At 42.2% G+C, this 27,624-nt stretch overlaps 2 protein-coding genes across 8 annotated transcripts in view; one reads left to right on the top strand and one right to left on the bottom strand.

The window, feature by feature from the left end:
- Positions 1-24,031, top strand: part of CNN3 (calponin 3) — a 31,626-nt gene extending 7,595 nt beyond the window's left edge. Inside the window, exons 2-7 of the mRNA XM_055404083.2 lie at positions 17,071-17,192; positions 17,398-17,464; positions 18,243-18,380; positions 18,752-18,868; positions 21,299-21,445; positions 22,921-24,031. Of these exons, the coding sequence (XP_055260058.1) occupies positions 17,071-17,192; positions 17,398-17,464; positions 18,243-18,380; positions 18,752-18,868; positions 21,299-21,445; positions 22,921-23,262 (933 nt within the window). The 3' untranslated portion in view covers positions 23,263-24,031. The remainder of the gene's footprint in view (positions 1-17,070; positions 17,193-17,397; positions 17,465-18,242; positions 18,381-18,751; positions 18,869-21,298; positions 21,446-22,920) is intronic.
- Positions 14,946-27,624, bottom strand: part of SLC44A3 (solute carrier family 44 member 3) — a 92,737-nt gene continuing 80,058 nt past the window's right edge. For all 7 annotated transcript variants that reach the window (XM_055404075.2, XM_055404078.2, XM_055404076.2 and 4 more), the window contains 2 exons: positions 27,284-27,520; positions 14,946-26,043 (listed from right to left, as the gene is read on the bottom strand). In XM_055404075.2, the coding sequence (XP_055260050.2) occupies positions 25,948-26,043; positions 27,284-27,520 (333 nt within the window). In that variant the 3' untranslated portion in view covers positions 14,946-25,947. The remainder of the gene's footprint in view (positions 26,044-27,283; positions 27,521-27,624) is intronic.

Raw genomic sequence — 27,624 nt, 5'->3', positions numbered from 1 at the left:
AGTCATGACCATTATATCTAAGAGAGAGGGGAAATGCTTATTTCTCATCTCAGTGTGACTAGGTCATGGGAAGGAGCTTGTCAGAATTTTTTCGCAGGTTTGATTTTCTTCTCGGCATCCCTCTATAGCATATGCTATGTGCCTTGGCTTTCCTGAACTCTGAGTTCTAGCCCTGTGGGCTCTTAACTGTTAACTCATGTACTCTTATGCTCAGGTTTTTGTTAAGGGTTTTTTGAGCCTGCAGTTGATTCAGGCTGTTTGTGGGGCCCGAAGCTTATACAATTTAGAGTTCATCATTCCAAAAAAAAAACAAAGTATTTTGCATATTTTATGAAAACATGACCATGGGAATCTTTGTGAACTTGAAGATGTCAGGTGGGTCCCCTCTAAGTTCTTCTCCATGAGAAAGTAGAACCTGGTGGCCCTGGAGGCTCTGACTGGCTCCTAATCTTGGTTCTGCCTCTTACCCTGTGACTTTGGGCAAATAATCTCTCAGTGTCTCATCTGTAAAGTGTGGGTATGCTAGTACCTATCTGTAGGGTTTGGAGTGAAACATGCAAGATAATCTATGTAACATGTTTCAAATAATACCTAGAACCCAAAGTACACGTTATGTACATGTTAGCAATTGTTCCATTTTGCTCTGCTGGTTAGGTTCAGTCCTGTGTTCTCCCCAGCTTCTTTACCTTCTAGATTTTGAGATTATCTTGAGGACTCGAACATTCATGCACCAATCTGTGTCTGAACGAGGCTTCTGGCAGATAGGGGACTACAGAGCCAAGCAATACCTCTCTATTTCTAACACAGGACTGTGATCTGCTCCCTGAGTTCTGATTCACACCTTCTCCCCCGGCAGCCTGTAATGGAGTCCTGCAGTGAACCCTGGGCTGTCTCTCTGTTCACACTGCCCTCAGGGCCATGGACGTCTGTGTACAGCTAGAGGCCTTGCTTTCTGGGTATACCAGTACTTTGCTTTTTCTTCCTAAGAAATCAGTTTCTGTTAGACAGGATACACCTTTCATTTCTGGATTTCAGACAGGGTGGGTATTCCTCCGCAGTGGACTGATAAACATATTTACCTTGTAATATTGTTGCTGGAGGCCTTCAGTCTTAAATGATCTTAGGAAGGTTCTCCCCAGACCTGTGTGAAGTCCATGAGGAGAAAAGACTTAATCCCTAGCTTCCCCCAGGTCAGTAGGGAGGGAACCTCTTCGTCTTCCTTCCTCCCAGGACCAGGGAGCTTCAGGGTGTGAGTGTGAGGCAGGCATATCCGTCCTGGGAAGGTCAGGAATTGGGGATGCGAGTCCAAAGAGAGGAGGCCTTCTGGGCAAGTCATAACCTAAGCATTTATGGCCCTTTCCTCTCTTCGCCCACACGTCTTCCAGGGGATCCCAGCTGCTGAGCGGCTAGGCACACTGGCTATGATATCATTGTTTCTTCTTTCCTCTTCTCAGATGTTTGCACACTAATCTTTCATCATTATCTTAAGCCTCTCCGCCTGCCGAGTGCTGCAGAAGGCTCCTCAATTGGATGGAGAGAGTGCTTTATGATTGCAGTTTTCCCTCCCTCCTTTTGTTTCACGTGAGAGGAAATAGAGAAAATAATCAATACCATGTGTAGTGAGTCTCTTACAACTCCAACATGTGATTCTACTTTGGAAGCAAAAATAGCAACAGCAATCATACTTCTAATTGAGTGTAGAAACCCTACTTATATGAAATAGCATATTTTGAGCTTGTTGGAGTCCTTGGCCCTTAGGAGCTGAGCTGGAACCTTAGGGCTGCTCTTCAGAGTGCTCCCACAGCCAGATCTCTTCCCCTGAATGGACATGCATTCGTCTCTGTCTTTCCCTTTCTTCAAAGGCCTGGATGTGAATAAAACCCCCTCCCCCAACCTCACCTCAGACACACACACACACACAGAGGCATGGACTTTTCTGCAAGGTTTTTGTTCCTAAATTTCTTCCTCTCTGGGCTTTGTTTTTTTCATTTTCTGTTTCTCCTTTCAGTGACAACTCTGCTGTTGACACCCTTTCCAGCATTTTCTAAAACATGCATGTGGAAGGAAGCTACTTTTTATAAGGGCCAGTGGAAGAACTGAAATGTTTTTAGTCTGAGGCATCTCTGCCAAATCTCTTATTATGAACCTTTGAACCATGCTGGCAGCACCCTTGGAGACTACAGATTCCGGGGCTGGTTTGAATCGAAGCCGCAGCAAGTTCACGGTGCACCGATCTGCTGCAGTGACAGTGCTGGTTGTTTTTGGATGCCTCCTCACATCTCCCTGAGTTGGAAGGACTTTTTAAGCCACAGAGTCTAAGCACCACCCTGTTCTCATTTCTTGATCCTTTGTCTGCAGGCCGCAGAGTTGCCTGTGCTAGCTTAGAGAGTTCCTGTCTCAGCTTAGTTAGAAGGGTGGGAGTGGGAGAACGTTCAGGGGTGGAAAAGACTCAGACTTTGGAGCCACACGTGGTCCAGATGAATCCCTGCCAAGCCCATGACCTTGGACAAGTCATCGCTGCATGAATACGATGCGTCTACCTTGGGATGCCATCTTCCTTGCTTACGAGAAACTCTTTTCTTTTTTGATCCTTATTTTGTGAATGAAATATTTGTCAGGAAGAATGCAAACAGTACCAAAATATGAAAGTAAAGAAGTGAAAGTATCCTGTATCCCTTACCCTCACCCAACTGCTTGTACAACTTTAAATATCATGTGGACATTTTAGAAATTGAATTATAGTCTGTCATGTGGACTTCAATTATGTATTCCTTACTTCCCTACTGGTGGGTATTTCCTTAAAAAGGCACTTGTGTGGAAAAGTGTGTAACTTCTGATCCAACATTTAAATGTGCTTGTGGATATTGCCAACTTGCTGCCTAAAAAACAGTTGACTAGTTCCCATTAATGGTTCAAAAAAGAAGGGAGATCTCTTAATGTTAAAAACAAACAAAACTATCAGAGCAGCCTTGTCGAAATTCAAGTCGCTTGCTTTAGTTCTTTATTTTTGAGTCTTGAGTCAGTGACATTCGTGGCCCCTACTCCATCTGTCACTTCCGCCAGACTCAAGTGGGAGTTGGCAATGAGATGAGGCTAAAGAATGGAGTGAGGGCATCTCTGTTTACAAATTGACTGTAATTTTTTTAAAAAATAGCTCAGTTGGCATCAAAATGATAACCTTATCAAAGTAGCTTTCAAAGAGTAGCTGGACAGGAGTGGCCAGCAAAATGTAGATAGAAAGTGAAGGGTTAACATTGATTGGGTTCTTAAGATGTATGTAAATGAAGTCATTGATTCTTCTCAGCACCTTCTGATGTGAGTGTTATTAACAGTCTCTGATTTCCAGGTGAGGAAATAGGCATGGCGGAGATGAGATTCTAAATAGAGCATTCAGTTTCCGGGGCGCATGCTTCTAACCATTTTAATTTGAGGTCAGAACTCAGGGCAAATTGGCATCTCTTGGGGGAGGAGGAGAAGGCAGACCAGAGGGGGAAGCTCCAGATCTTTTAACAAGTCAGAAGGAAGAGCGGTGGGAGGGGGCCCCAGGAGTGCTGCAGAGAGGCCAGGAAAAGGAAACAGGCCACCGGACTTGGCCACGGAGAGATCACTGGTGACCTTTTAAGAGATCATTTTCAGTACAGCACATTTCTGATGGGAGTGGAGTGGGGTTTAGGAATAAGTACTAAGTAAGGAAATGGAGAGGACTGTCTTGATGTTGAAGAGAAACAAGACAGTGTTTGAGGCTGGCAGCAGGTTCAACTGGAGATGCGCTTGTTTCAGACAAGATGAGGATAGTCTGTGCCCATTGATGGACTGGATAAAGGCCAGGGCTCAATACACATGGCAGGTGGGAGCAAAGCAGCACAGAGAAGAAGCTTTGCCATGAAAAACTGGGAAGGTATTGGGTTGGCCAAAAAGTTCTTTCAGATTTTCCCATGTTACAAAAAGCCACATGAACTTTTCAGCCAACCCGATAAAAAGGACGAGGACCAGAGAAACAGAACCGAGGTGGATAAGACATCCCTTTTTCTGTTGCAAGCGCTGGGTTGCTCTTCTCACAGAGCCCCTGATATCTGATGGCATACACAGCAGGAGCAGGAGAAGAGGGTCCAGGCCAAGGCCTACACGTGGAAAATACTGTTGATTCAGCTGCTTCTCTGCTCAATCCTGCTGGAGAACCCTTTGCAGCCTGGGCACTGCTCTGTCTTCATTCCCTTCCTTGGCCCTTGATTGGAAAGAATGCGAAGTTGGGCTGATTTTGTTATTTGTGCCTGGGTGACCAGCGAGCCTTCATGACACAGCGTCCAGGATACCTTGGTGTTGGGTGCAGCCATCTGATGGAGGCCTCCGTGCTTCCAGAGAAACTCACTTTCTCCCGCCCTTTCTGTGCTCTCAGATTGCATTACAATCAGGTACAATGTGGAGTTAGTTTTTACTGTTGAGATGTGAGAGTGCCCTCATGGAAAATTCCTTCCCTCTAGTTTTCATGGAGGAAAAAAAGGCAGTGATAGCTTGCACAGACAATACATCTTAAGACTCTCATGAAATATCTCTAGCCAGCATCTATCCTACATGTAAAATAAGATGTTTCAATCCTGTCCTTTGCTGGTTATATAAAGCCATCTCTCCAGTGGGCAGACTCCATCAGAGTAAGCAGATAGGGACCCCCAGGAGGAGCTCCCCTGAGAGCTAATGAAATGGTGTGGTCTGTTTCTCCTTGGCCTACTTTCCACTGTTGTCCATCAGAAGCTCAAAGTAGGGGGCAGTGCGTGTGTTCTGACTCTGTGCCAGGGTAGGCAGCTGGGAACACTTGGGTGAGCGTGGTCAGAGGGCTGCTTCCAAGCTCAGGAGAGATGAGTTTACAGTTGACACTTGGGATGTGAGGGTGGATTTCATGCCTTCTTCCTCAGGTCATAATGGACTCCGAGACTTATCCTATGAAGCAAACTTGCCAATGAATAGACATTCTCAAGCTACAAAAAAATCTACTGCCATGATACTCCTTGTAATTACTGAAAAAGAAAGGAACAATCTTCAGTGCTGTTCACGTGCCAACTCATATTATTTAAGAGGCTTCTTGGGTAGCACAGTGGTAGAGAATCTGCCTGCTAATGCAGGAGATGTTGGTTCAGTCTCTGGGTCTGTGAGATCCCCTGGAGTAGGAAATGGCAACCTGATCCAGTATTCTTGCCTGGAAAATTCCATAGAGGAGCCTGGCGGGCTACAGTCCATGGGCCGCAAAGAGTGGGACACCACTGGGTGAGTGAGCACACGCGCGTGCACACACACAGTTCTAGGAGGAGACAGTGCCTGAAAATCTTGTTTCGTCTCCAGGTTGTGCCCTTGCCACCTGTGCTGCATTGGTGCACGGTTCCTCCCCTCCTGTGTGCCTCTCGTCGGCTCCCTCGGATGTCTGTGATTTATCCAGGGTCCACCGTCTGTGTGGCATTCAGAATAAATCACTCCCTCTTCTATATGACGTCCATCTGCATAGTTAGACGGTACTTGCCGGAGAAGGCAATGGCACCCCACTCCAGTACTCTTGCCTGGAAAATCCCATGGATGGAGGAGCTTGGTAGGCTACAGTCCATGGGGTTGCTAAGAGTCAGAAGTGACTGAGCGACTTCACTTTGACTTTTCCCTTTCATGCACTGGAGAAGGAAATGGCAACCCACTCCAGTGTTCTTGCCTGGAGAATCCCAGGGAAGAGGGGCCCTGGTGGGCTGCCGTCTATGGGGTCGCACAGAGTCGGACACGACTGAAGCGACTTAGCAGCAGCAGCAGTCTGTTTTTCCCCAGAGACCCTTCTAGGTCAAACATAGCCGTTCCCAGCTGACCAGTCTCTCATGATAGGCTATATATGGTTTTCCTAATCTCTTCCCCACCCAATTTGCTCCTTCTAGAAACTGATCCCAGTTTGTCAATGTCTTCTTTTAGAGTGTGGCACACAGAACTGATTACCAGGGCACAGTGGGATTATTAACTAACTCTTTTGTTTGACTACAAAGCACTAACTCATTCTGTTTTGATCAATGTCATCACCTGATGAGGTGCTTTGGAGGAAGATTCCAATCCGTGCTTTGGCAGGTTGATTTTTTTTCAGTCTCTAAAGTAGGGGTGATGATAATTGCCTAAGGCTTTATAGTTCACATACTCCTCTCACATTTGTTTCATTTAAATAATCCTTTCCTATGCTTACTCCTTGGAAGGAAAGTTATGACCAACCTAGATAGCATATTAAAAAGCAGAGACATTACTTTGCCAACCAAGGTCCGTCTAGTCAAGGCTGTGGTTTTTCCCAGTGGTCATGTATGGATGTGAGAGTTGGACTGTGAAGAAAGCTGATCGCCGAAGAATTGATGCTTTTGAACTGTGGTGCTGGAGAAGACTCTTGAGAGTCCCTTGGACTGCAAGGAGATCCAGCCAGTCCATTCTAAAGGAGATCAATCCTGGGTGTTCATTGGAAGGACTGATACTAAAGCTGAAACTCCAATACTTTGGCCACCTCATGCGACGAGTTGACTCACTGGGAAAAGACTCTGATGCTGGGAGGGATTGGGGGAGGGAGGAGAAGGGGATGACAGAGAATGAGATGGCTGGATGGCATCACCGACTCGATGGATATGAGTTTGAGTGAACTCTGGGAGTTAGTGATGGACAGGGAGGCCTGGCGTTCTGTGATTCATGGGGTCGCAAAGAGTCGGACACGACTGAGCAACTGAACTGAACTGAACTTCCTTGATTTACCTCATGAGGCTGTTTATATCAAATAAGATGAACAATAGTGTGCATTTTAGAAATAACTGTAGACCTCTGCAGACCAAGATAGCATTCACTTTTCTTACGATCACTGAGTAAGCATTACTAGCTAGGTCTAGAACTTTGGGGCAGGATTTTACATATCTCTTGAAGAATTTGTTTATTAAGCTAGGATCTTTCAGAATACGAATTTTGTTTCTTTTTAACTGTTAGGTAGTTAGAATAGAAAACAGGAGTCCAAAATGGTGGTGGCTAAAAGACAAGGAAGGGAAAAGCCTGTGAAAATAGAACAGAGGAAGGTCCAAGGACCAGAATGAGGACTTCAGGTAGAACAGCCCTCCTGGCTAAGCCCAATTTGCATAGGACAGGCCCAGGGGGAAGAAAAAAACATAAAAAGAGGAGCCAAAGGGCGCTCTCTCTCTCTCCCGTATGCTAGGGCGCTCTTCTCTTCACGTCTTTGGGTCAACATGCCCTCACGCCCCAAAGATGGATTTTCCTGCTATTATCTAAATAAAGTAGAGCTGTAACACTGATTTGTCTAAGAGCTATAACACGGTCCATTTGAGACCTGAGAGCTATAACACAGTCTGTCCAAGACCCGACAGCTGTGACACGCCGAGGGGGGCTTTAATGTCCGTCACTCCAAATCTTTGTTGTGACGAGACAGAACCAAGGAGCATACACTCGCCTGACATAACTATTCCCAATTTATGTTCTGTAAGTTTAATAAGTGTGTCTAGTAGTTTCAAATCATTAATTATCAAAACAGAAGAGCAGAGATCTAACTCTTAACCTCTGGGTGCCCATCCCTGGGAGCTCTTCCCGCCTTGACGTAGATCAGCACAGTGGGCACGGTTGTTCCTGCTGACCGAGCCCTACTTCTAGGGTTACAAAACTGGGCTTCAGGAGTGCCATAGACATAAGGGACTCTTATCAGAAAGTAAAACAGATATGTCCCTAGTGATCCATCTAAGATGACTAGATTGGTAGATCAAGGAGATGTGATGCCCATAAGGGCCAGGCATTCAAATGCAGATGCCTTTTGGTAACGAGAGATTTTTAAATCTGTGACATTTTCCTAGTCTGGTAATACTCTTGGTGAATAAAAAGACAATTTGCTGAGTATCCACTATGGGCAGGCACGAGCTGTAAGGGTGGAAAGATGAGTGAAGCCTGTTTTGCTGTCAAGAAGACACAGGCAGGTGTTCTTAGATGTGCCTCGCATACCTGCACTGGCTCCTGGTGGCGACTGTCCTGCCCACTAAGCACCAACACACCTTTTCTGGAGTCCACTCAAGCAGGACTCTACAGCCTGTAAAGGAGAGGCCCTTGTCTTTGGTGAGAGTGGGGAGGAGTGGGCCTCTCTCTAGGTTCCTATTAACTACTGTTTGCCAAGGTTTCTTACACGGGGAGCTATTCAGTATGCACATCTTTACTCATCATTATTTTTGAGTCTGGAATTTTCTGGGAATCCAGCCTCTTTGATTACTTCCTCCTTGTTTAAGTTTTAACTTACTAAATCTACTTTTTAACTATCAATATTCTAAATTCTGTAATCTGGTGATCATTTTCTAGATAGAGAAGACAAAGTTGACATTCTGTTGTTTCTGCATTTTCCTGCCATTCGTTAGTTATACTGTTTGCTTTAGGCCCTGGATCAGCTCCTCCTAAGTTATTTTAAAATCTCTAATTTCTTGTTAATTTCACAGTATTCATATGTTGAGTCATAGTATTTTTGTATTTGATTGACTATACTTGTTTGGAGGGGAAATTTTGGGCTGGTGCCATAACGTTGCTACCTTGATCTGAAGATTCAGCTGTACCTCTCAGAGACGGGCCCACATTTAAAACACACTTAGATGTTGCTCTGGTTTACCCCAGACAGATGTGGCTTTCCATAGCTGGGGAATATATAGTCATTTCCTGTAAATATTTAGTAAGTTCAGGCCATCGGATGAGTCTCAGATTCTATGGTGAACTTGAGGAAGTTGCAGTCTACCTTGACATCAATGTAAAGTGATTTTCTCTAGACTTCCTACCCCCTACTCCCCATAAGATATAAACCTGCCTTTAATTTTTTATGTAAAAAAAAAACTTTTTTTTTTCCCGTTTAAAAAAAATGTGTTAAAAGTACAGTTGAGCCCCCAATCCCATGCTACTCTCTTCCCGGGAGAAGCTGTGTCTTGCTCTTGGTATTTATCATCCCCACAGGAGCCAATTTTAATCCAGTGTTTAAAGTTGAGGATAGTAGACTGAACATTTGTACTAGTTACTTTTTTTTCCTTCAATTTTGTACTTTTTATTATTTATTCAACAAATTAAAATTTTTATATAACTTTTAAAGGTTACGTTCCATTTATAAGTGTTACAGAATCTTGGCTATATTCCCTATGTTGTACAATACATCCTTGAACCTACTGTACAACCAACAGTTTGTACCTCCCACTGCCCCATCCGTAAATTCCTAAATTGCTCCCCCCAGTTGTTAACTACTAGTTTTTTCTCTGTGTTTGTGAGTCTGCTGCTTTTCTGACAATCCCACTTAAAAAAAATACTTCATCCCTTTCACCAGCAGTAATCTGGAAAGAATGAGAATTTGGAATGCAGAGACAGGCAGGAAGAAGAGTGGAGATGTGCGGTGATGGGAATGGACAGGAGTTATGGGCAGTATGTGGGATAAGCCTGTCTGCAGCGGCGTATTCTTTTTGAATTGTGGACAGTAAATAGAACAGGTTAGTGTGGGATTTGGTTCATGCAGGTCTGTACTGAAGCTTGAAACCAGAGGGAAGGGGGCAGGGCACAACCTTTAAAAGAGTGCCGTAGCCTGGGGACACTGCATAAACTGACCAGAACCAAATGGAGCTGACTTCCACTAGATCTTGAGCCTTAGTGTGTGTTCCCTGTAACACATCAGCAAGCTAGGTGATACACCCACAGATGCCATGACTTAAAGGCCTGCAATCCTGCAATAAAGGTCAAAAAGAAAGTGGCAGTGGCCCAATTCCTGGAAATCCCCACCCTTTCCCCAAAACAGCTAGAATACTCCTCCCACTCATTACCCTATGTAATTGTTGTTTAGTTACAGAGTTACATCGGATTCTTTTGCATCCCCATGGCCTATAACCTGTCTTGCTCCTCTATCCATGGGATTTCCCAGGCAAGAATACTAGAATAGGTTATGCCATTTCCTTCTCCAGGCGATCTTCCAGACCCACGGATCAAACCTGCATCTCCCGCATTGGCAGGCGGATTCTTTACCACTGAGCTGCCTGGGAAACCCACCCTATGAAATTACCCACCTCTATAAAAACTGACAACCCCATAATCCTGGGGCCTCTCTTCACCTTCTGAGATAGCTCACACTCTGTCAAGTGAGTTTCTAAATCACATCTTAGCTATCATTTTGTCTCTCGCTGAGTTCTTTCTGTGATGGGACATCAAGAACCTGAGCTTCATTAATTCCTGAGACCAGATGTGATCTCAGGTAAAAGATCAATTTGACTCGCAATCTGAGTTGCACAGTGTCAGATGTGATCTCAGGTAAAAGATCAATTTGACTCACAATCTGAGTTGCACAGTGTCAAGCTGATATAAATGGCTAGTGTTGCTTAGGGGTGTGTGTGTGTGTGTGTGATATAAATGGCTAGTGTTACCTAGGGGTGTGTGTGTGTGTGTGTGTGTGTGTGTGTGTGTGATATAAATGGCTAGTGTTACCTAGGGGGGTGTGTGTGTGTGTGTGTGTTTGAGGAAGAAGACTACTTGCAAGAAATGAGGTCATTGGAAATACAGTTTTTGGAAGTTGGACTTCAAAGCATGTGATCTTTGGTCTGTTGTATCCCCAACGTGAATACTTAAAAATTTACCAAGGTGTTTTACATGCTTGGAGGCTCTGTTGGGGGAGGGGTTTAAGGTTGTTAAAGCCTGTTCATTGTATTGCATGAGGTATCAATCAGGACAAGTGAAAAAGCAAAGGAAGGGAAGCGGCATCTTGATAACTTCATGTGGAAATTGACTGTTTCTTGTTTTGAGGCTGGTGGTCCCCATCTTTTTATTCTCCCTTTAGTTTAAATACTCTGTTCTTTTTTAATACTCTTCTTTATTCTCCATGGGGTCACAGTGAGTCAGACACGACTTAGCGACTGAATAACAATAATTCTTTCTTTGGTGAATGTCTCAACACACTTTGTTTAGTATTTGTCTCTTTCCACTAGAACGTAAGCTTTTAGGGCAGAGTCTTTGCCTTTGAATCATGCCTGTTACATAGTCACCATTTGAGTGAAAGGAAAAACGAATACAGAAGGAAATTGAAGGAAGAATCCTAGACACACTTGCATCACTTGAAAGAGGGAAGCTGACGTTGAATGGGATTTTACATAGAGAGTTTGGGGTAATGCTGGATTGTCCTGGTGGCTTGAACAGTCTAGTGAGAGTTCAGGCACAGCTGAAATTTGGGGGACGCTGTTGTAACTACCAGAGATAGAAACCTGTCTGTCTGCTTCAGGTTTTAACAACAGGGCACAAATAGAGATGCAGACAGAGAGAAACTGACATGTGGGCACGGACAAGGGGCTTGTGATTTGGGAGATTAGCATTGATATATTTACACTACCGCGTGTAAAATACATAGCTAGTGGAAAGCAGCTGTATAGCACACGGAGCTCAGCTCAGTGCTCCGTGATGACCTAGAAGGGTAGGATGTGGGGGTGGTGGGAGTGAGGCTCAAGAGGAAGGAAAGTGGTAGTCACTTAGTCAAGTCTAACTCTCTGCGCCCCCGTGGACTGTAGCTCGCCAGGCTCCTCTGTCCATGGGATTCTCCAGACAAGAATACTGGAGTGGGCTGCCATTCCCTTCTCCAGGGGATCTTCCTGACCCAGGGATTGAACCCAGCTCTCCCGCATTGCGGGCAGATTCTTTACCATCGGCGCCACCAGGGAAGCCCCAAGAGGGAGGGGATATATGTATACATATCGCTGATTCATTTCATTGTACAGCAGAAGCTGACACAACATTGTAAAGCAATTATACTCCAATTTAAAAAGAAAGAAGAAACTGTACAGAAAAACAGGAGCTTCCAAAAAAATGTATCGTGAGAAGGAATATATGGGAAAGACACGCCTTTATTCTTTAGCAGATTCTAGGATATCCTGGGTGTGAGTGGGCCGTCAGACACTTCTTGTACATATATAATCATCACTCTTCCTCATGCCAGGTACCACTCCATCTTTCTGGTAAATCACCTCTTGGCTGAATGCTCCATAGTACAGTGTGGGAACAGCACTTTCAGGTCAGTTGTTGAGATGCTTTTGAAGCTTGGTTTCACTTGTTACTCAGTGTCCCCTTGTAGGGATTCCGAGGGAAACTTCTCAGACTTCAGTGCCAGGAAGGGCTGGGCAATTCCTAACAGCCGGCAGGACCAGGCGTTTATCTGATCTTATTATTTACTATTAGGAAGTTTAGGCCCTCAGGGTCTGTGTTTTTGAAGGGGATCTTTTTCTAGTGCTGTTTTGCAGACAATTTATTGTAAGATAAATGTGATCTGGAAGAAGACTTGCAGACAGGACAGGCGCTTACCCCTGGGGGAGGTGGGAAGGAAGTGGGATTTGGGAGAGGAGTGAAGAGAGACCTGTACTTTTAACTCTGTGTGTTTGTGCTTAGTTGTTCAGTCAAGTTCAACTCTTTGCAATCCTTCAGGCTGTAACCCACCAGGCTTCTCTGTCCACGGGATTTCCCAGGCAAGGATACTGGAGTCAGTTGCCATTTCCTTCTCTGGGGAATCTTCCCAACCCAGGGATCGAACCTGGGTATCCTGTGTCTCCTGCATTGCGGGCAGATTCTTCACCCGCTGAGCCAACAATTTGTTTTCCTCATCTCTTTCCCAAAGAGTCTTTTTAGATGTTTTTCCTAATTGCCTCCTAACCTCCCCCAACTTTAATACAAAGGAACAGAGTTTGTTGGGAGAGGGTCACAAATTATTGTAATATCTAAGAGAATGCATTGCACTACATACTTAATTTTTTTTAAACAAGTTATTTTAGAAATCCAAAAGAAAGCTCACACAACTGGAGGACTGTGCTGTCTTTGAACTGTAGGGTGACTCCACACTGGAGCTTTTGGCTGCTTTGTGGAGAGCATGGGAAGGAGCAGGGGCTGGAGCCACTGTGGGCCTGGGCCCTGGCTCAGAAGCACTGTAACAGGAGGATGGTCTACAGCATCAAATGCCCTGGAGGCTTTTCCCCAGTCTTCATTTCTGCTTTTTGACTGTATTTGGCAAGGTGGGGATGTTTGGTGAGCTTTTGAGAGAAGCCTCCAACAGGTGTTCCCTGCAGTTGTAGGAAAGTCATTTGCAAGAGTGTCTTGGTGTGAGAAGAGTTGGTAGGCCCTGCTATAGAGGATTCCTGGGTGTTTAGGGGAGGAGGCAGGGCCATATGAGGAACCAGGGACTGCCGTGGACTTGAAAGGACCAGGCAGAAATTCTGAAAGCTGCTTAGGAAGGTCAAATAAAATAAATCCTAAAGACTAGTACAGAAGTGAATGTTTATAAACAAAGGAGTGATTTTTAAACAGACTAAAATGAAGTTTCCATAAGGTATTAATGAGATAAGATTAAGTAATTTTTAAAGGTAACTTTTTTGGTGCAAGGGAAAAGAATGTCATTATTTACTTACTGCCTGATGTTTAAAAATGAAAGATTTTTAGACAAAAATAGTAAATTTTATTGGCCAAAGCCTACTTTTTATTTTTAATTGCTCTCAGTCCCTTGGTTTTAAAAGATGTGTATAATAGTTTAAAAATAACCTGTGTATTTAAACAATATAATTACATTAGTTTGAGGTGTATTCTAGTATACTTTTAAAGGAAATTTATGATTTCTGCATCCAGTGGAACAGAGTTACAGGCTAGAAGCTAAGAGACAAATTGAAATAGATTTTTTTCCCTAGATGACTTCATACATTTTTTATTTTAAACTTAAAAAAAGTGCGCATTCCTAGGTCTTGAACTCTATTAAGCTGACATGACTGCAGAAAGCAGTCACTTATTAGCAGTATTTGGGCAGAAAAATCCTTGCTACTCCTTCACTTAAAGGAAAACTCTTAAGTGAAAACCAGTCATTACATGATGTGGAAGCATACCTAGTTTTCATTTTTAGTTTATCACTTGGGGTGTTGAGCTTTGCATATATGAGCTTATGAATTTTTTCTTTGCATGTGGTATTATTACATTAAGTCTCTGTCTCAGAGACAGTCAGCAAGTGGCCTACAGCCCCACCTGTAACTAGAGTAAGGGTTTGAACCCAGGTCCCTCTAAGTCCAGTCCTTGATTTTTTTCTCATCACTCTCTTGACAAGAACAGTGAACAGGGAGATAAAAATTTCTCTCTGGTGTTCCTTCTGGGATATTTCATGTTACATCTGTAATTACTCTGTGGTTTGGGGCATGGCACCAAACCTGTCAGAAACATTTTGAACACAGGAGATGTAAATATGCTTTTATGTTTTTTTTGTTGAATAATAATTGGTCTGATTTGGTTAAGAATTATCGCCACTACCCCACAAGAAAAACAAAACCCCTCCAACATAACATCCATCTCTACAATTGAAAATATGAAGAGAGAGGATTTCTTTTTAAATTTTATTTTGGAGTACATATAGTTAACAATATTGTTAGTTTCACTTGTATGGCAAAGTGATTCAGTTATATCAGTTCATGTATCTATTCATTTTCACGTAAAAGAAATAATTTCTTTACAATTTTTGCTGATTAACCAAATTATTTAACAGAAAGCTTAGAATGGGAGCAGACCTGGTTCACTTATTCAGCCTTCCTGTTGTATAGACAGGAAATAGTTCAGAAGTGAGATGAATTAACCAGTGGTCCCTAGCAAAATGGTTAGAGCCAGGCTTTAGCCAGGGTAGAGCCCCTCCTAGCCTAGGATACTGAGTTCTTTGATTCATTGAAATGCCTTTCCCAGTTGAGAGTGCTTTGCTTTTGAAAAAAATTCAACTCACTCTTAGATATTGTTTGTCATAGCTGTGCTTAAGGAGTACTGCTTTCTACTTTTCTTCTTTGCTTGTCCTTTTCTGTCCATTTTCCCCTTACTCACAAATTTATATATAGAGAACTTCTTTTCTAGCCACCTAGAATAGGATTTCAGTGTGAAAAGAGAGCCAAGTCTTAAAATTTTTCTAATTTGTTATTTATTCCATTTTCTAAAGGTGCCATGCGTAAAGAGGTATTTTGGTATGCTGGAGGAGATGCATTATCCAGGAATATTTGTCTGAGGTATATACAATAGGAGATGGCGCCTTCCTTCACAGAGGCTGTGTTCCCGTGGCAGAACCTTCGAGCATCACTCCCTCCTCCCTGTTCACACATTTAGATGCCCATGTAATGAGACTGGCAGGAAGTCAGAGTAGATAGCTGTGGAATTTGGGGGATTGGGGGTCCTTGTGCAGGAAGTTAACACAGTGTTGTACCTGAACTATCTCATAGAAACAAATTTCCAAGCCAGACCTTAATCCAGGAAACACTGCACAGTGTTACTAACCTTAACTGAAAATATAAACTCATTGAATTTCCATTTTCGATGGCTGGTTAAGTAAATCTACAGCTTAAATAAGTTACTATTTTGTCAAAGGCTGTTGAGCTCTTTCTCTAATTTGGGGAGCAATGCAGATGATAAGGACTGCTGTCTCAACATGTGTGCTTGCTAAGTAGCTTCAGTCGTGTCTAACTCTTTTGCGACCCTATGGGACTGTAGACCGTCAGGTTCCTCTGTCCATGGGATTCTCAAGGATACTGGCATGGGTTGCCATGCCCTTCTCCAGGGTATCTTCCTGACCCAGGGATCGAACCTTCGTCTCTTATGTCTCCTGCTTTGACACTAGCGCCACCTGGGAAACCCCTGTCTTCTTAAAGTGAAAGTGAAGTCGCTCAGTCGTGTCCGACTCTTTGCACCCCTATGGACACCCACCAGGCTCCTCTGTCCATGGGATTCTCCAGGCAAGAATACTGGAGTGGGTTGCCATTTCCTTCTCCAGGGGATCTTCCCGACCCAGGGATCGAACCCAGGTCTCCCACATTGTAGGCAGACGCTTTAACCTCTGAGCCACCAGGGACACAGTAATTACTGGAGCAGAAGCCCCAACCTTGGTAGGGGAGAGGGGAAAGGTTTCCTCTGTGTCTGGGATAGACTGGAACTTGGAGGGCCTCTCCGTGACAAAAATGTCATCATGCCATCTCACTTCTTTCAGTCATATGTTACAGAAGCAAACATTTCTACCAGTTCTTCCTGTGATGGCATCCCCCTGGGCATCGTCTGTGTGTCAGTGGCACTTCACCTGCGCTAATGAGCAGGAAAATGACATAATCTTTCCTTCTTCCCAGCTGTGTTCTCCTTAGTAGCTCTGTTTGACCAGCCTGTTTAAGGAACAGCTTAAGAACTTGAGCATGTGATCTTTAACAATATTTACATTTTATTATTATTTTTTATAATTGAGGTTTATGGTTTTATTATGAAGGGATCTTTTAGAACCTGTTCTTAGCGGGTATTTTTAGCATGTATGATGGTAAGGCAGATATCTGTGTTGGTAATGTTGCATTTATTGTTGAATTCTGTAAGTAAAGAGTTAACTTTTACTTATTAAATGGTTGGGTGTTGGAGGCAGTGCTGGGTACTAAGAGTCCAAAAGTGAATTAAATGCTTTTACTTCCTGTTCGGAATCTAATATGATACAGACTGTGCATAAGCAGAATTTCAATATTCTAGTGTAAGTGCAATAATTATGAGGAAGGTGTGTGTATATGCGTAGGGTGCTGTGTATTTGGCCAAATAGAAGACACGGAAACACCCAAACTTTCTAGGCAACAAAACTATTAGACTGGTAGGTATTGGTCAGTGCAATACTGTGTAAAATAGTTGCATCTATCAGAACCCTGCCACTCGTACTCTCACTTCATGTGGTAGCTGATGACTTAATCTTCGACGTTTAATGCTGCCGGTGCCATACTGAAGTACACTATTAGCCTGTCACCTCCTGTGTGTCATGAATGGGAATCTGTTTTATCTTGATCCATATTTTCTCCCTCAGTCCCAGCTTCCCTCCATGTGTTGTTCATCGTTTTGTATGACACCTCCTTAATCCCAAAAGTTTTATTAGTTACTGAAGCTCAAATGGTTAGGTTTGTCAGTGAGCTCCAGTGAAGGTAATTTGCTGCAGGTCACAGCTGTGGTCTGAATGAATAATTAAGAAGAAGCCAGCAGCTTTGGCTGCTTTAGTGTGAAACTTCTAAAGTTAGTTAACTTGTATTTCAGATTGCTTCCAAGTATGATCATCAGGCAGAAGAAGACCTCCGCAATTGGATAGAAGAGGTGACAGGCATGAGCATTGGCGCCAACTTCCAGCTGGGCTTGAAAGATGGCATTATCCTCTGCGAGTAAGTCGGTCCTGCCGTGGCTGCTCTTCCAGTCTTCCCTGTGACCTCTGTCATGCCCTCTTTCCCAGTCCAGGGTGTCAAACCTTGATACTCTGCAAATGTTTGTAATGCTTTCCTTTATTGATGTTAAAAGAACCAACTTCACATTCCAGTCCTTGTTTGTTATTCCAATAAATATGCTGTCACTTAATGCTTTTCTTTTCAGACTCATAAACAAGCTACAGCCAGGCTCAGTGAAGAAGGTCAATGAGTCCTCATTAAACTGGCCTCAGGTAACAGCCAAACCAGCAACCCCTGATTCTAGTTGGTTACTCTTTATGCAGCAAGAGCTGGATTATAGTTTTTGAATAGACAGTTTAGCAGAAATCTGTGCACATGACTATATTTAGTTTTCTTATAGTGTTACTTTTTAAAATGTTTCCATAATTACTTAGATTAGTTCTGTGACTCTTAGATGTTGAGTTTGGTTTTCTTATTCTGTATTTAGTCTGTGTACTCTCAGGAGCTGACACAGCTTACACAGAGAAATACAACCTAGACCACACGATGAATAAGGGAAAAATCAAGGAATTTAACATAACCAAGGGTTGACTATAGAACAAGGTATTAACCATAGTCTTAGTTTATGAATGTGAATGACGAAGTAAAATTGAATCTTTTGTCTTGAGCATGTTTTGAGATATAAGAGAATAAACATTTAGTAACCACACACTTTTTAAAATTAAAATTTAAACATAATAAATTGTGCATTAATGTAATTTTGTGAAAGTAAATTCCAGTCTTGGATAGCTCATACACTGAATTCTTTAAAACATGTAAGGAAGGTCTTGACTTTAAAGAAAAAACCTGACTGCTTAGAAAGACCATTATGTAATCCACTATGAAATACTCTTTCTAAGAGAGCTACGCTTACTATGTAGCTGGTCAAGAATCCTTGCCAGGTAGCTTTCTGCCTTGCATCTTGTATTTAGTCATAAAGACTTAGAATTCCTAGATAATATGAATGTCAGTGTTTAGCTCCAAAAGTTATATGCTTTTTTTTTTTAATAGTTGGAGAATATCGGCAACTTTATTAAAGCTATTCAGGCTTATGGCATGAAGCCACATGACATATTTGAAGCAAATGATCTTTTTGAGAATGGAAACATGACCCAGGTTCAGACTACGTTGGTGGCCCTAGCAGGTCTGGTACGTATATGTCTTTAATGGCTGGTTAAAGAAATCCCTACTACATTGGTGATTAATTGCGTCTTTGCCCTCCTGGGAATTCAGGCTAGGCAGGGAGAAGCCTGTCTCTCTGGTAATTATTAGCTTTGGAGAAAGGCTGCTGACATCAACTACCTCATACTGGATAGCTTAATTAGAATACTCACGTTTCAGAGGTCTCTAGTGTAATTTGAATGGCCTTAGATATTTTTTTCACCACAAGCTTGGGTCTTACCGAATGAAACCTTTATCTGTGGACCATATAATTTCTTTGTTGTTCCTTCTGTAAAACTCTGTGGGCAGAATCTCTGTGTAAGTGTTCCTTTTCAGTTAGTGTGCATATTTCTGTGTAGGCCAAAACAAAAGGATTCCATACAACCATTGACATTGGAGTTAAGTATGCAGAAAAACAAACAAGACGTTTTGATGAAGGAAAATTAAAAGCTGGCCAGAGTGTAATTGGTTTGCAGGTAAGTAATGTGGTATTGGGGCTTCCCTGGTGGCTTCAATGGTAAGGAATCCGCCTGCCAATGTAGGAGATTTGGGTTCGATCCCTGGATCAAGAAGATCCCCTGGAGAAAGAAATGGCAGCCCACTCCAGTATTCTTGCCTGGAGAATTCCATGGACAGAGGAGCCTGGGGGGCTACAGTCTATGGGGTCAAAAAAGTTGGACACAACTGAGTGACTAATACTTTCACTTTTTCATTCTTGCCTGGAGAATCCCATGGACAGTAGAGCCTGGCAGGCTAGAGTCCATGGTGTTACAAAAGAGTTGGAGCTGACTTAGTGACTAAACAACAATGATGTGGTATTGCTTATTATTTTTCACCATCCAAAGTGTCTCTTATAAGTAAGGAATAGATATATACATTTTGCGATGGATATGCGGCTTATACAGTTTATCTCCATTTAAAGTCCATTAGACGATGATGGTTTTAGAAGTAACCTCAGACATGCCCTCTGACTTGGTAATTGTTTCTCCAGGAAATGTTTTTTTAAGTCCTAATTACATTGTCCTAGTTTCCAAGAAAACATATTTTATAAATTCCTAAATGTTATTGACCAAATGAAGCAATTTTACAAAACCTCAAAGCCAGTTGTTTATTTGCCCTAAAGCATGGTTTGTCAGTCCTGGGGAGTTCTTCATTCAGGTATTTTTTTCCTTTATGTTTTTCTCTTGGAGAAAGTCATAAAAGCACCACTGCTAAGCGTCTAGTATGCTAAGGGCTTTACTCTCTGATCCTTTTGGGCACAATGCCTCTCTGTTGATTGAGTCAAATGAGGTGGATCTGTTCATTAATTTCAGCTTTATTGGAGTATAACTGACAGATGAATTTGTTTTATACACAGTACAAAATTGTACTGATGGCGAGAGATTACAAACATGAATTTCCAAACTGGAAATATGAATTTCCAGTAATCAGTTATTTAAATTATGATAACTGATTACTCAAAATGATAACTCCATAATTGGAACTAGTAATGAAAAAATGATAATACAGGAGTTCAAAGATTAAGGAAAACAAATCAGGATTATAAAATATTGTGGTCAGCGTGATCCATTTTTAAAATGTACGTGCATATTTTTGTATGAATATGTGTATTTTTAGTTATATGTATCTGGTTATATACACAGAAACAAGGTAAAACTAAACAGTAATGCACAGGTGAATGTCTAAATGTTAGAACTTCTTATAGTGATTTTCCCTCCTTTCCTTTTTGCTTATATTTTTTATCTTCTCCAATAAACAGGTTTGACTTGTAATAATACAATTTTCCTTTAATAGATCTTTGTTTTTAAGGACAAAAAACCAACAGTAGAAATGTGTCCCCAACTAGAACAGGGTATGCTGGTTAGCCCTGAAGCCATGTTACAGTGAAGAAGAGAAGTTAATTTTCTCTGAACGTGGTTGAATTTAAATTCTTCATTCTGCCTCTGTCTAATGATATGAGAATTAGAGATATAAAATGTAGCTTTTTTTCCCCTAAAAATGTTGATTTTAATGAAACTTAAGCCCTTGCTAAGCGCCGAAGAATTGATGCTTTTGAACTGTGGTGCTGGAGAAGACTCTTGAGAGTCCCTTGGACTGCAAGGAAATCCAACCAGTCCATTCTCAAGGAGATCAGTCCTGGGTGTTCATTGGAAGGACTGATGCTAAAGCTGAAATTCCAATACTTTGGCCACCTCACGCGACGAGTTGACTCACTGGAAAAGACTCTGATGCTGGAAGGGATTGGGGGCAGGACGAGATGGAGACGACAGACAATGAGATGGCTGGATGGCATCGCCGACTCGGTGGACATGAGTTTGAGTGAACTCCGGGAGTTGGTGATGGACAGGGAGGCCTGGCCTGCTGTGATTCATGGGGTCGCAGAGAGTCGGACATGACTGAGCGACTGAACTGAAGCAGCCAGACAAGACACCTGGCATTTACTATCACATTTTATACAAAACACATCTGGAGTAGAAAAGCATGTTGTTGAGCAGAGATTGCTGTGTCCCTCTAAGTGGCTGAAGCAGGTACCCCTTAATTGGGTTACCTGTGCTACAGAGTGTGGGGGAAAGAGCAGCGCAGGGAATTCCCATTCATGATTCTGCCGTCGTCGTAATTTTGTGTGTGTCTGGCCTTCTCTCCCTGTGTGCACATTTTTATCTGATTATGTTGTGAGCTTTTATATCCAATGAAGTCTTTGAAATTTTTCTTTTGCAAATGAGCACCTTAAAATTTACTTGTAAATGCATAAAGGTTTTGTATTTAGTTAATGGCAACCTCAGCTCTGGAGGGGGCTTGTCAATGGGGTCCCTTCTAAGAAATGTTTTTTAGCAGAACAGAAAGTTTGGTTGTGTCAGATAGATTGTTGACTTCTGATAATTAGTGATTTTATTTTAACTTAAAAGATGGGAACCAACAAATGCGCCAGCCAAGCAGGTATGACAGCCTATGGGACGAGGAGGCACCTTTATGATCCCAAAATGCAAACTGACAAACCTTTTGATCAGACCACAATTAGCCTGCAAATGGGCACCAACAAAGGAGCCAGCCAGGTAAGCGATACCTTGTTTATACTTGTTTCAGAGAGTACAAAAGGGCCATTTAAATTCACACTTAACCTTATTCTTATTAACTGAGTTCAAAGTGGTTATTTTTGTGCGATATATATAGAGTATACTCCTTGAGGAAAAGTAAGATTTGCTGAGAAAGCAAAAGGATCAAAGGGCCTTTTCTGTAGCCACACAAGTACCATGTGGTCCACGGCTGTTATTGGCAGTAAGAACAGCTGGCCTTTCTACCAAACCAGAAGAAAAAGATAAGTCTATTACAGTGTTCTTGGTCCAAATCCAAGTGAATTGCTCTGACTTTTATTTATTTCTAATGCTTCTTAGCTTTAAAGGAGCCCTCAACAAACTTGGTAGGTAAAATTATCTGGTGTTTTACAAAGAACTCTAGCTAGCAACCTGGTAAATGTGTGAATCAGTGGATGGCAATCAGCACAAGGAGAATGCTGTTAATAGTATTCTAACACTGTGCACGATGGAAGTATTTCCTGTGGAAAACAGATCACCAGTGCCTTGCAAGGAGGGGTACCCATGACTACATCAGAGCAGGACACGTCTCACATCCAACAGGAGTGGGGATAAGGTTTGAGAAAGCGTTTCGTCATGACCTCATGAGGCATGCTGTTCTTGCCCTTTATGGAACTTGTCCTGTCACATGGGCTCTGTCTCAGAGCTGCCACTCAGGTATTTTTTACCGATTAAATCTGAAGCATGTGCTTGGCATAAATGAAGAGATGAGGTGAGTTACTGGCCTGTGAAAAGGAGAGGGGTAGATGTTCTGAGATGGCTGGCTCTTTGGTGCCTCAGAGCCTCAAGTCCTCAAGGACTGCTCAGAGTGAAATATTTTTTTTAGTTATAATATTTTGAGAAAGATCTTTATTTGCTTTACACAGCAGTAAAAATTTTTATATTATACATTGCATACGTGTGTGCTCAGTTGTGTCTTGACTCTGCGACCCCATGGACTATAGCCTACTCTTCTATCCATGGAATTCTCCAGGCAAGAATACCGGAGTGGGTTGCCATTTCCTATTCAATCAGTGTGATTTTTGTTAAATGTATTACAGACTTTTGAAATTGGTAACCTGGATAGCGTGTATGGTCATATAGGCATTCAGGTATAACTTTCAGGTAGCATCATGCCTTCTTTTTCTATCCTTTGTGTCCAGTCTTCTCCCTAATCCAAAGTAGGTGGTATTGTCTCCATCTTGTACATGAGAAACCTAAAACTGAAAGTAAATTAACTTGTCTGAGGCCACAGAGCAAAGTCATAGCAGAGCAAGGACTTGAAGGGAAGGACTGACCTAGGTTGAAAGCCAATGAATATTACTTTGTAACAGAGGTTCAGCACCAAGATATTTTGGTCAGCTAGCTTTACCCCTGAACCGAATTAACGTTATTAGTGTTCACGTTCACAGGAAGATTTTAGCTGCTGTTTTAACTTTGCTATATTTTAATACTAGGCGGGAATGTTAGCACCGGGTACCCGAAGAGACATCTACGATCAGAAGCTAACATTACAACCCGTGGACAACTCGACAATTTCCCTACAGATGGGTACCAACAAAGTCGCTTCCCAGAAAGGAATGAGTGTATATGGGCTTGGGCGGCAAGTGTATGATCCCAAATACTGTGCTGCTCCCACAGAACCTGTCATTCACAATGGAAGCCAAGGAACAGGAACCAATGGGTCAGAAATCAGTGATAGTGATTATCAGGCAGAATACCCAGATGAATATCATGGCGAGTACCAAGATGACTACCCCAGAGATTACCAGTATGGAGACCAAGGCATTGATTATTAGATTCACAGAGGAGCTCAGTATTTAGCCCATTGTTTTTATTCGGTGAGAACCAAGCTAGCCTTGAGTAATTTTTATCTTGTCTTCCTAAAACACTATTATGCTTATTGTACCTAAAGGAACTATTGCCTTACATACATTCCTTTTTCCTTTTTCTGCCTCTTCCCTAAATAGTTGCCTTTTAGTGCTGTGACAGTAAATCCTACAGCATAACCAATAACTCACATATGAAGTAAAAAGGAATACTGTGAAAGGGGAGTACTCTTGTACAGTCAATTCTTTCATTAAAAAATCTATGCATTTTTACAGTCCTCTACTTAAACTGGTATTTTCAAACAATAGGGAGCTATTTTTTTTTTTTTTACAGTTTAGTATCTTGTTTCTACATGGAAGACTAAACATGCTTATAGCTAAATGTGGTCTTTGCCAACTAAATTTAAGATGCAGCGTTTTAGAAATTTACATATCAATGTTTCTACAGTATTGTTTGCTAATTTTTAAATAAAGTCCTGATCAGTGTGCATTTGTGATTATATGTGTACTTATTTTTTACCTAAGCCGACGAGATCTTTTCCGAGTGGTGTTTCAAAAGGAGCATGTACAAAACTGGCCTGCAGACATCAAAGTCTGGGGGTGCCTTTGCTCTTCCTGTTTGTGCCAATGTATCATGTAGAATTGCTCTGTTTTCTTCCACTGTATTTATTGCTGCATTTCTCAGCATAAACCTATCCCATTGTATTTTTTATAAATAAATATTTTTTTTGAACATTCATATGAGCCACAGGCTGATTATTTTTCTGGCTAACTTCAGATGGCTAGAGTCAGACTTTTTTTTTTAAGTATTCTTTCCCAGGTATTGTTCCAAGGTACTTTAACATTTCTTTACTGAATCTACACACCATTACACTGGGACTGAATGCTCTAGACGAAGCTGAGAAAAATAAAGGGACCTGCCCATTGCACACAGGAAATGCCAGCCAGTATTCAAACTATCATTTGACCCTTTGCTTATTCCATTGTGCTTAAGCTGCCTCTACCTCATTCTAAATCCAGTTTGGAATCATCTTAAAATCATCTTGAGAAACATTGGGGATAGGGTGGGGTGATTTTATGTCATATTCTAGGGTGAATAGATACTAAGAAAAATCTGGATCAGGAATAGGACATGCTGTTTGATAACAGATGAGGATTTATAGTAAGTGTTAGCAAAACCTAACCTTCGGTTATGACATGGAGGAGGTCGAACACCTAAGTGTTGTAATGATAAAAAATCCAATCATGAAGAAGAGACAAGTGGTTAACATACTTTTGGATGTTTTCTCAGCCAAGTGATTTCCTCCAATAGCACTGGCTTTTTCAGGCCTTGGGGGTGAAACGTACCTGCTTGTTTCTCTCTGAGGCAGATAATGAGGACAGAGGGGTGCTTTCACCCACAAAAGAAGCACAGTTGACTTGCTCATCACACAACGACGACTAACGCTTCAGAGAAACTGCTCTGTAAATCCTTTTCTTAAAAGGAGATGAGTTCAACTAATTCAATGGTGCTGTTTAAAAGAAAAGTTGTAATTTGCATGTTATAGGAGACCTGAGACAGCATGCAGTTTTCTGCCCTCCCTGAAGAAGAGGGGTTTAGGGAAAGATATTCACTGTTTGCCCTGCCAAATAAGCCAGACTAGGTGTCCTGTTAGGCAAGTGGGTAATTCTGTTTACCTGTTCATCTAGTTGAAGCAAGGCTGCCAATGAACATGTTCAGTTCAGTCACTCAGTCATGTCCAACTCTTTGCGACCCCATGAATCACAGCATGCCAGGCCTCCCTGTCCATCACCAACTCCTGGAGTTCACTCAAACTCACCTCCATCGAGTCGGTGATGCCATCCAGCCATCTCATTCTCTGTCGTCCCCGTCTCCTCCTGCCCCCAATCCCTCCCAGCATCAGAGTCTTTTCCAGTGAGTCAGCTCTTCACATGAGGTGGCTTCCTATTTGTTTACAGCTTTAAAAATGAAAAACAGCCCAAGGACATCCTTCCTCCCATTTTTCTGACCCACCACTGAATCTAAACCTGGGAATGGAGTCCAGGCAAAAGAACTTGAAATCTTCCTCTGGGCAGTTCTCAGGTGGGGTTGTGCTTGAAAATCACTTGCGCAGAACGTTTGCTCATTTCTACAAGGTAGCCTTGTACTTGGAACAAAATTTAACTTCACATCTGATTAAACTTGGGCATGGCATAGAACAGGCACATCCGGTGGTAGTTCCAGTTACACTTCCAGTTTTAATTGTCCCTAAATTGAAGAACTGTACTTTGAAAAGCTGTAAGATAAATAGCTCATTTCCAGGAGTGGAGGATTAGGAAAAAGTTCTCTGTAGTAGGGCAATATTCCAGAGATTTCTGCTAAGGTTTATTCATTGTGAGTGATGAAGTCCTTTTCAGGGTGCCCTGAAATGAGTTTTTACATAATGTGCTTTTTTTAATTGACCACATAAACAAGGTCTTAAAAGATTTTTCAGTCTCATTTGGTACAAAAAAGGTCGTATCCTTTTCCTGTGGTTCTAGTATTGTAACATGGTCAAACAGTGAGGACAAAAACAGTGGCGACCAGGGGCCACGTGGGGCCGTATCGCTTATTCTGCGCACAGCTCTTAGGAGAAGGAAACTTTTTCATGTACAAATACCTGATGGGCACTTATCTCACAATGGCCGGAGTTCTGTTCCCTCTTCACTTGTTAATGAGTTCTTGTTTCTCTGTGCTCTTGTGTTTAATTTGTTGATCCTCTTTACAAAATTCTGAAAAATAAAAGAATGAGTTAGACCATTGTTCTGTATCCACAATGATTGGCAGTCATTTACTTGGCCATATCATTTTGGGGAATTTAATCCTTAAAGTTTTCCCTGTTGAACTAAAATATCTTGGGGGGTAGATTTCAAAGTGGGTTTTTAATCAAAAAAGTGTAAATTGTAGAAAGAGACCTAGTTAACTTCCTAATACCATAAGAACAACCATAAGAAACATGTTCTTTGGAATTCATACCAAATATGTTAAAGTGTTATTGTATTTTTATGTTCTATTGGGAGAAAGATGAAGATACACTTATTTATAAAACTACAGAAGTGTTTTTAAACTTCAGTGCCTGGCTGGACTAAGGAGTGCTTTGCATTCTCTGTTTCAAAGCTGCTGCTGCTGCTAAGTCACTTCAGTCGTGTCCGACTCTGTGTGACCCCATAGACGGAAGCCCACCAGGCTCCCCCATCCCTGGGATTCTCCAGGCAAGAACACTGGAGTGGGTTGCCATTTCCGGGCCTTAATGCCTAGATTTTATGGTAATAGAGTGAAAGAAAATTGTTAAAATGTTACTTGACAGAGACAACGGAAAGAGATGAGAAGATTCATTCAGCTGTTAAAATATCCCTGTCTACACAGGATAAGGCAAATATGCAACAACTGTGTTGCAAAAGCTGTTAGGAACAGCTGCCTGCTATTTCCAGATAGGATGGGGGCTCTACTGAGGGTGTGGCTTTTCTCAACCTTGTTGTGCCCTGGTTAACAAAGGGCCTCAGAATCACAGAGCTGTCAATAGTGGCCTTGAAGGTGATTGGTCTCCATTGGAGTGGGAGTTCCCTAAAATACAACTGGTATGACATGATATTTGGGGATGCAAAAATGCCTTAGAAAAAAGATCAGCTGTGAAAGCTCCGGACCGTACAAAAAGCCAAAATAAGCCATTAAGACCACTAGGGACTTGGATGGCTGCTGCACCCAAAGTACCTTCTACCCTGGGCCATTTGCTCAGTGTTAACTGTTCAGCTTCACTTTTCTCCAGGAAGGTTTCAGTAGGGAGGTGGGACCAGCCTCAGAAAATACAACACAAATCTCACTCTCAGGACATTTGGGTCTTGTGGTAGAAGCTCACAGAGCCTGCCTACCCAGGAGAGAAAATAAGCTGGGTACCAGCCTCCTTTATGTGTGAGTCTGCAACACTTGAGATTTTGAGGATGGAGGTTGAAAGGAAATGAGATGTTTACTTACCAAAAACTCTTGGTCCATAAAGTAGGGCTTTTCTGAGGATCCATCATTTGTTTCCAGATCAACAGCAAAACACAGGAAAAGTGCATCCAGCACAGTTTCAAACACAGATAAAAAACTGTGGGCTACTAAGTAGGCAAAAAAAGCAACCAAGAGCAGTGGGATTGCCCACACCTGAAGCATCCGGTGGTAGTTAAACGCCATCAGTCCTCCAAAAACTGTAAAACACACCACTAACACCTGTCCAGAACAAGAGTTTGTTGAAAATTTCTGTAACTTGGTTGGGGTATTTTAGAAAAGATTTCTGTCAGGTATAAGCAATAGTTTCATACATGTGCATGTGT

This window comes from Moschus berezovskii, chromosome 4 (assembly GCF_049115385.1).
Source record: "Moschus berezovskii isolate FMDL1 chromosome 4, NW_MosBer_1.0, whole genome shotgun sequence".
In the NCBI taxonomy this organism is placed as follows: domain Eukaryota; kingdom Metazoa; phylum Chordata; class Mammalia; order Artiodactyla; family Moschidae; genus Moschus; species Moschus berezovskii.
The sequence above is the reverse complement of the archived record's forward strand: the minus strand, read 5'-3'. Positions and strand labels throughout refer to the sequence as shown.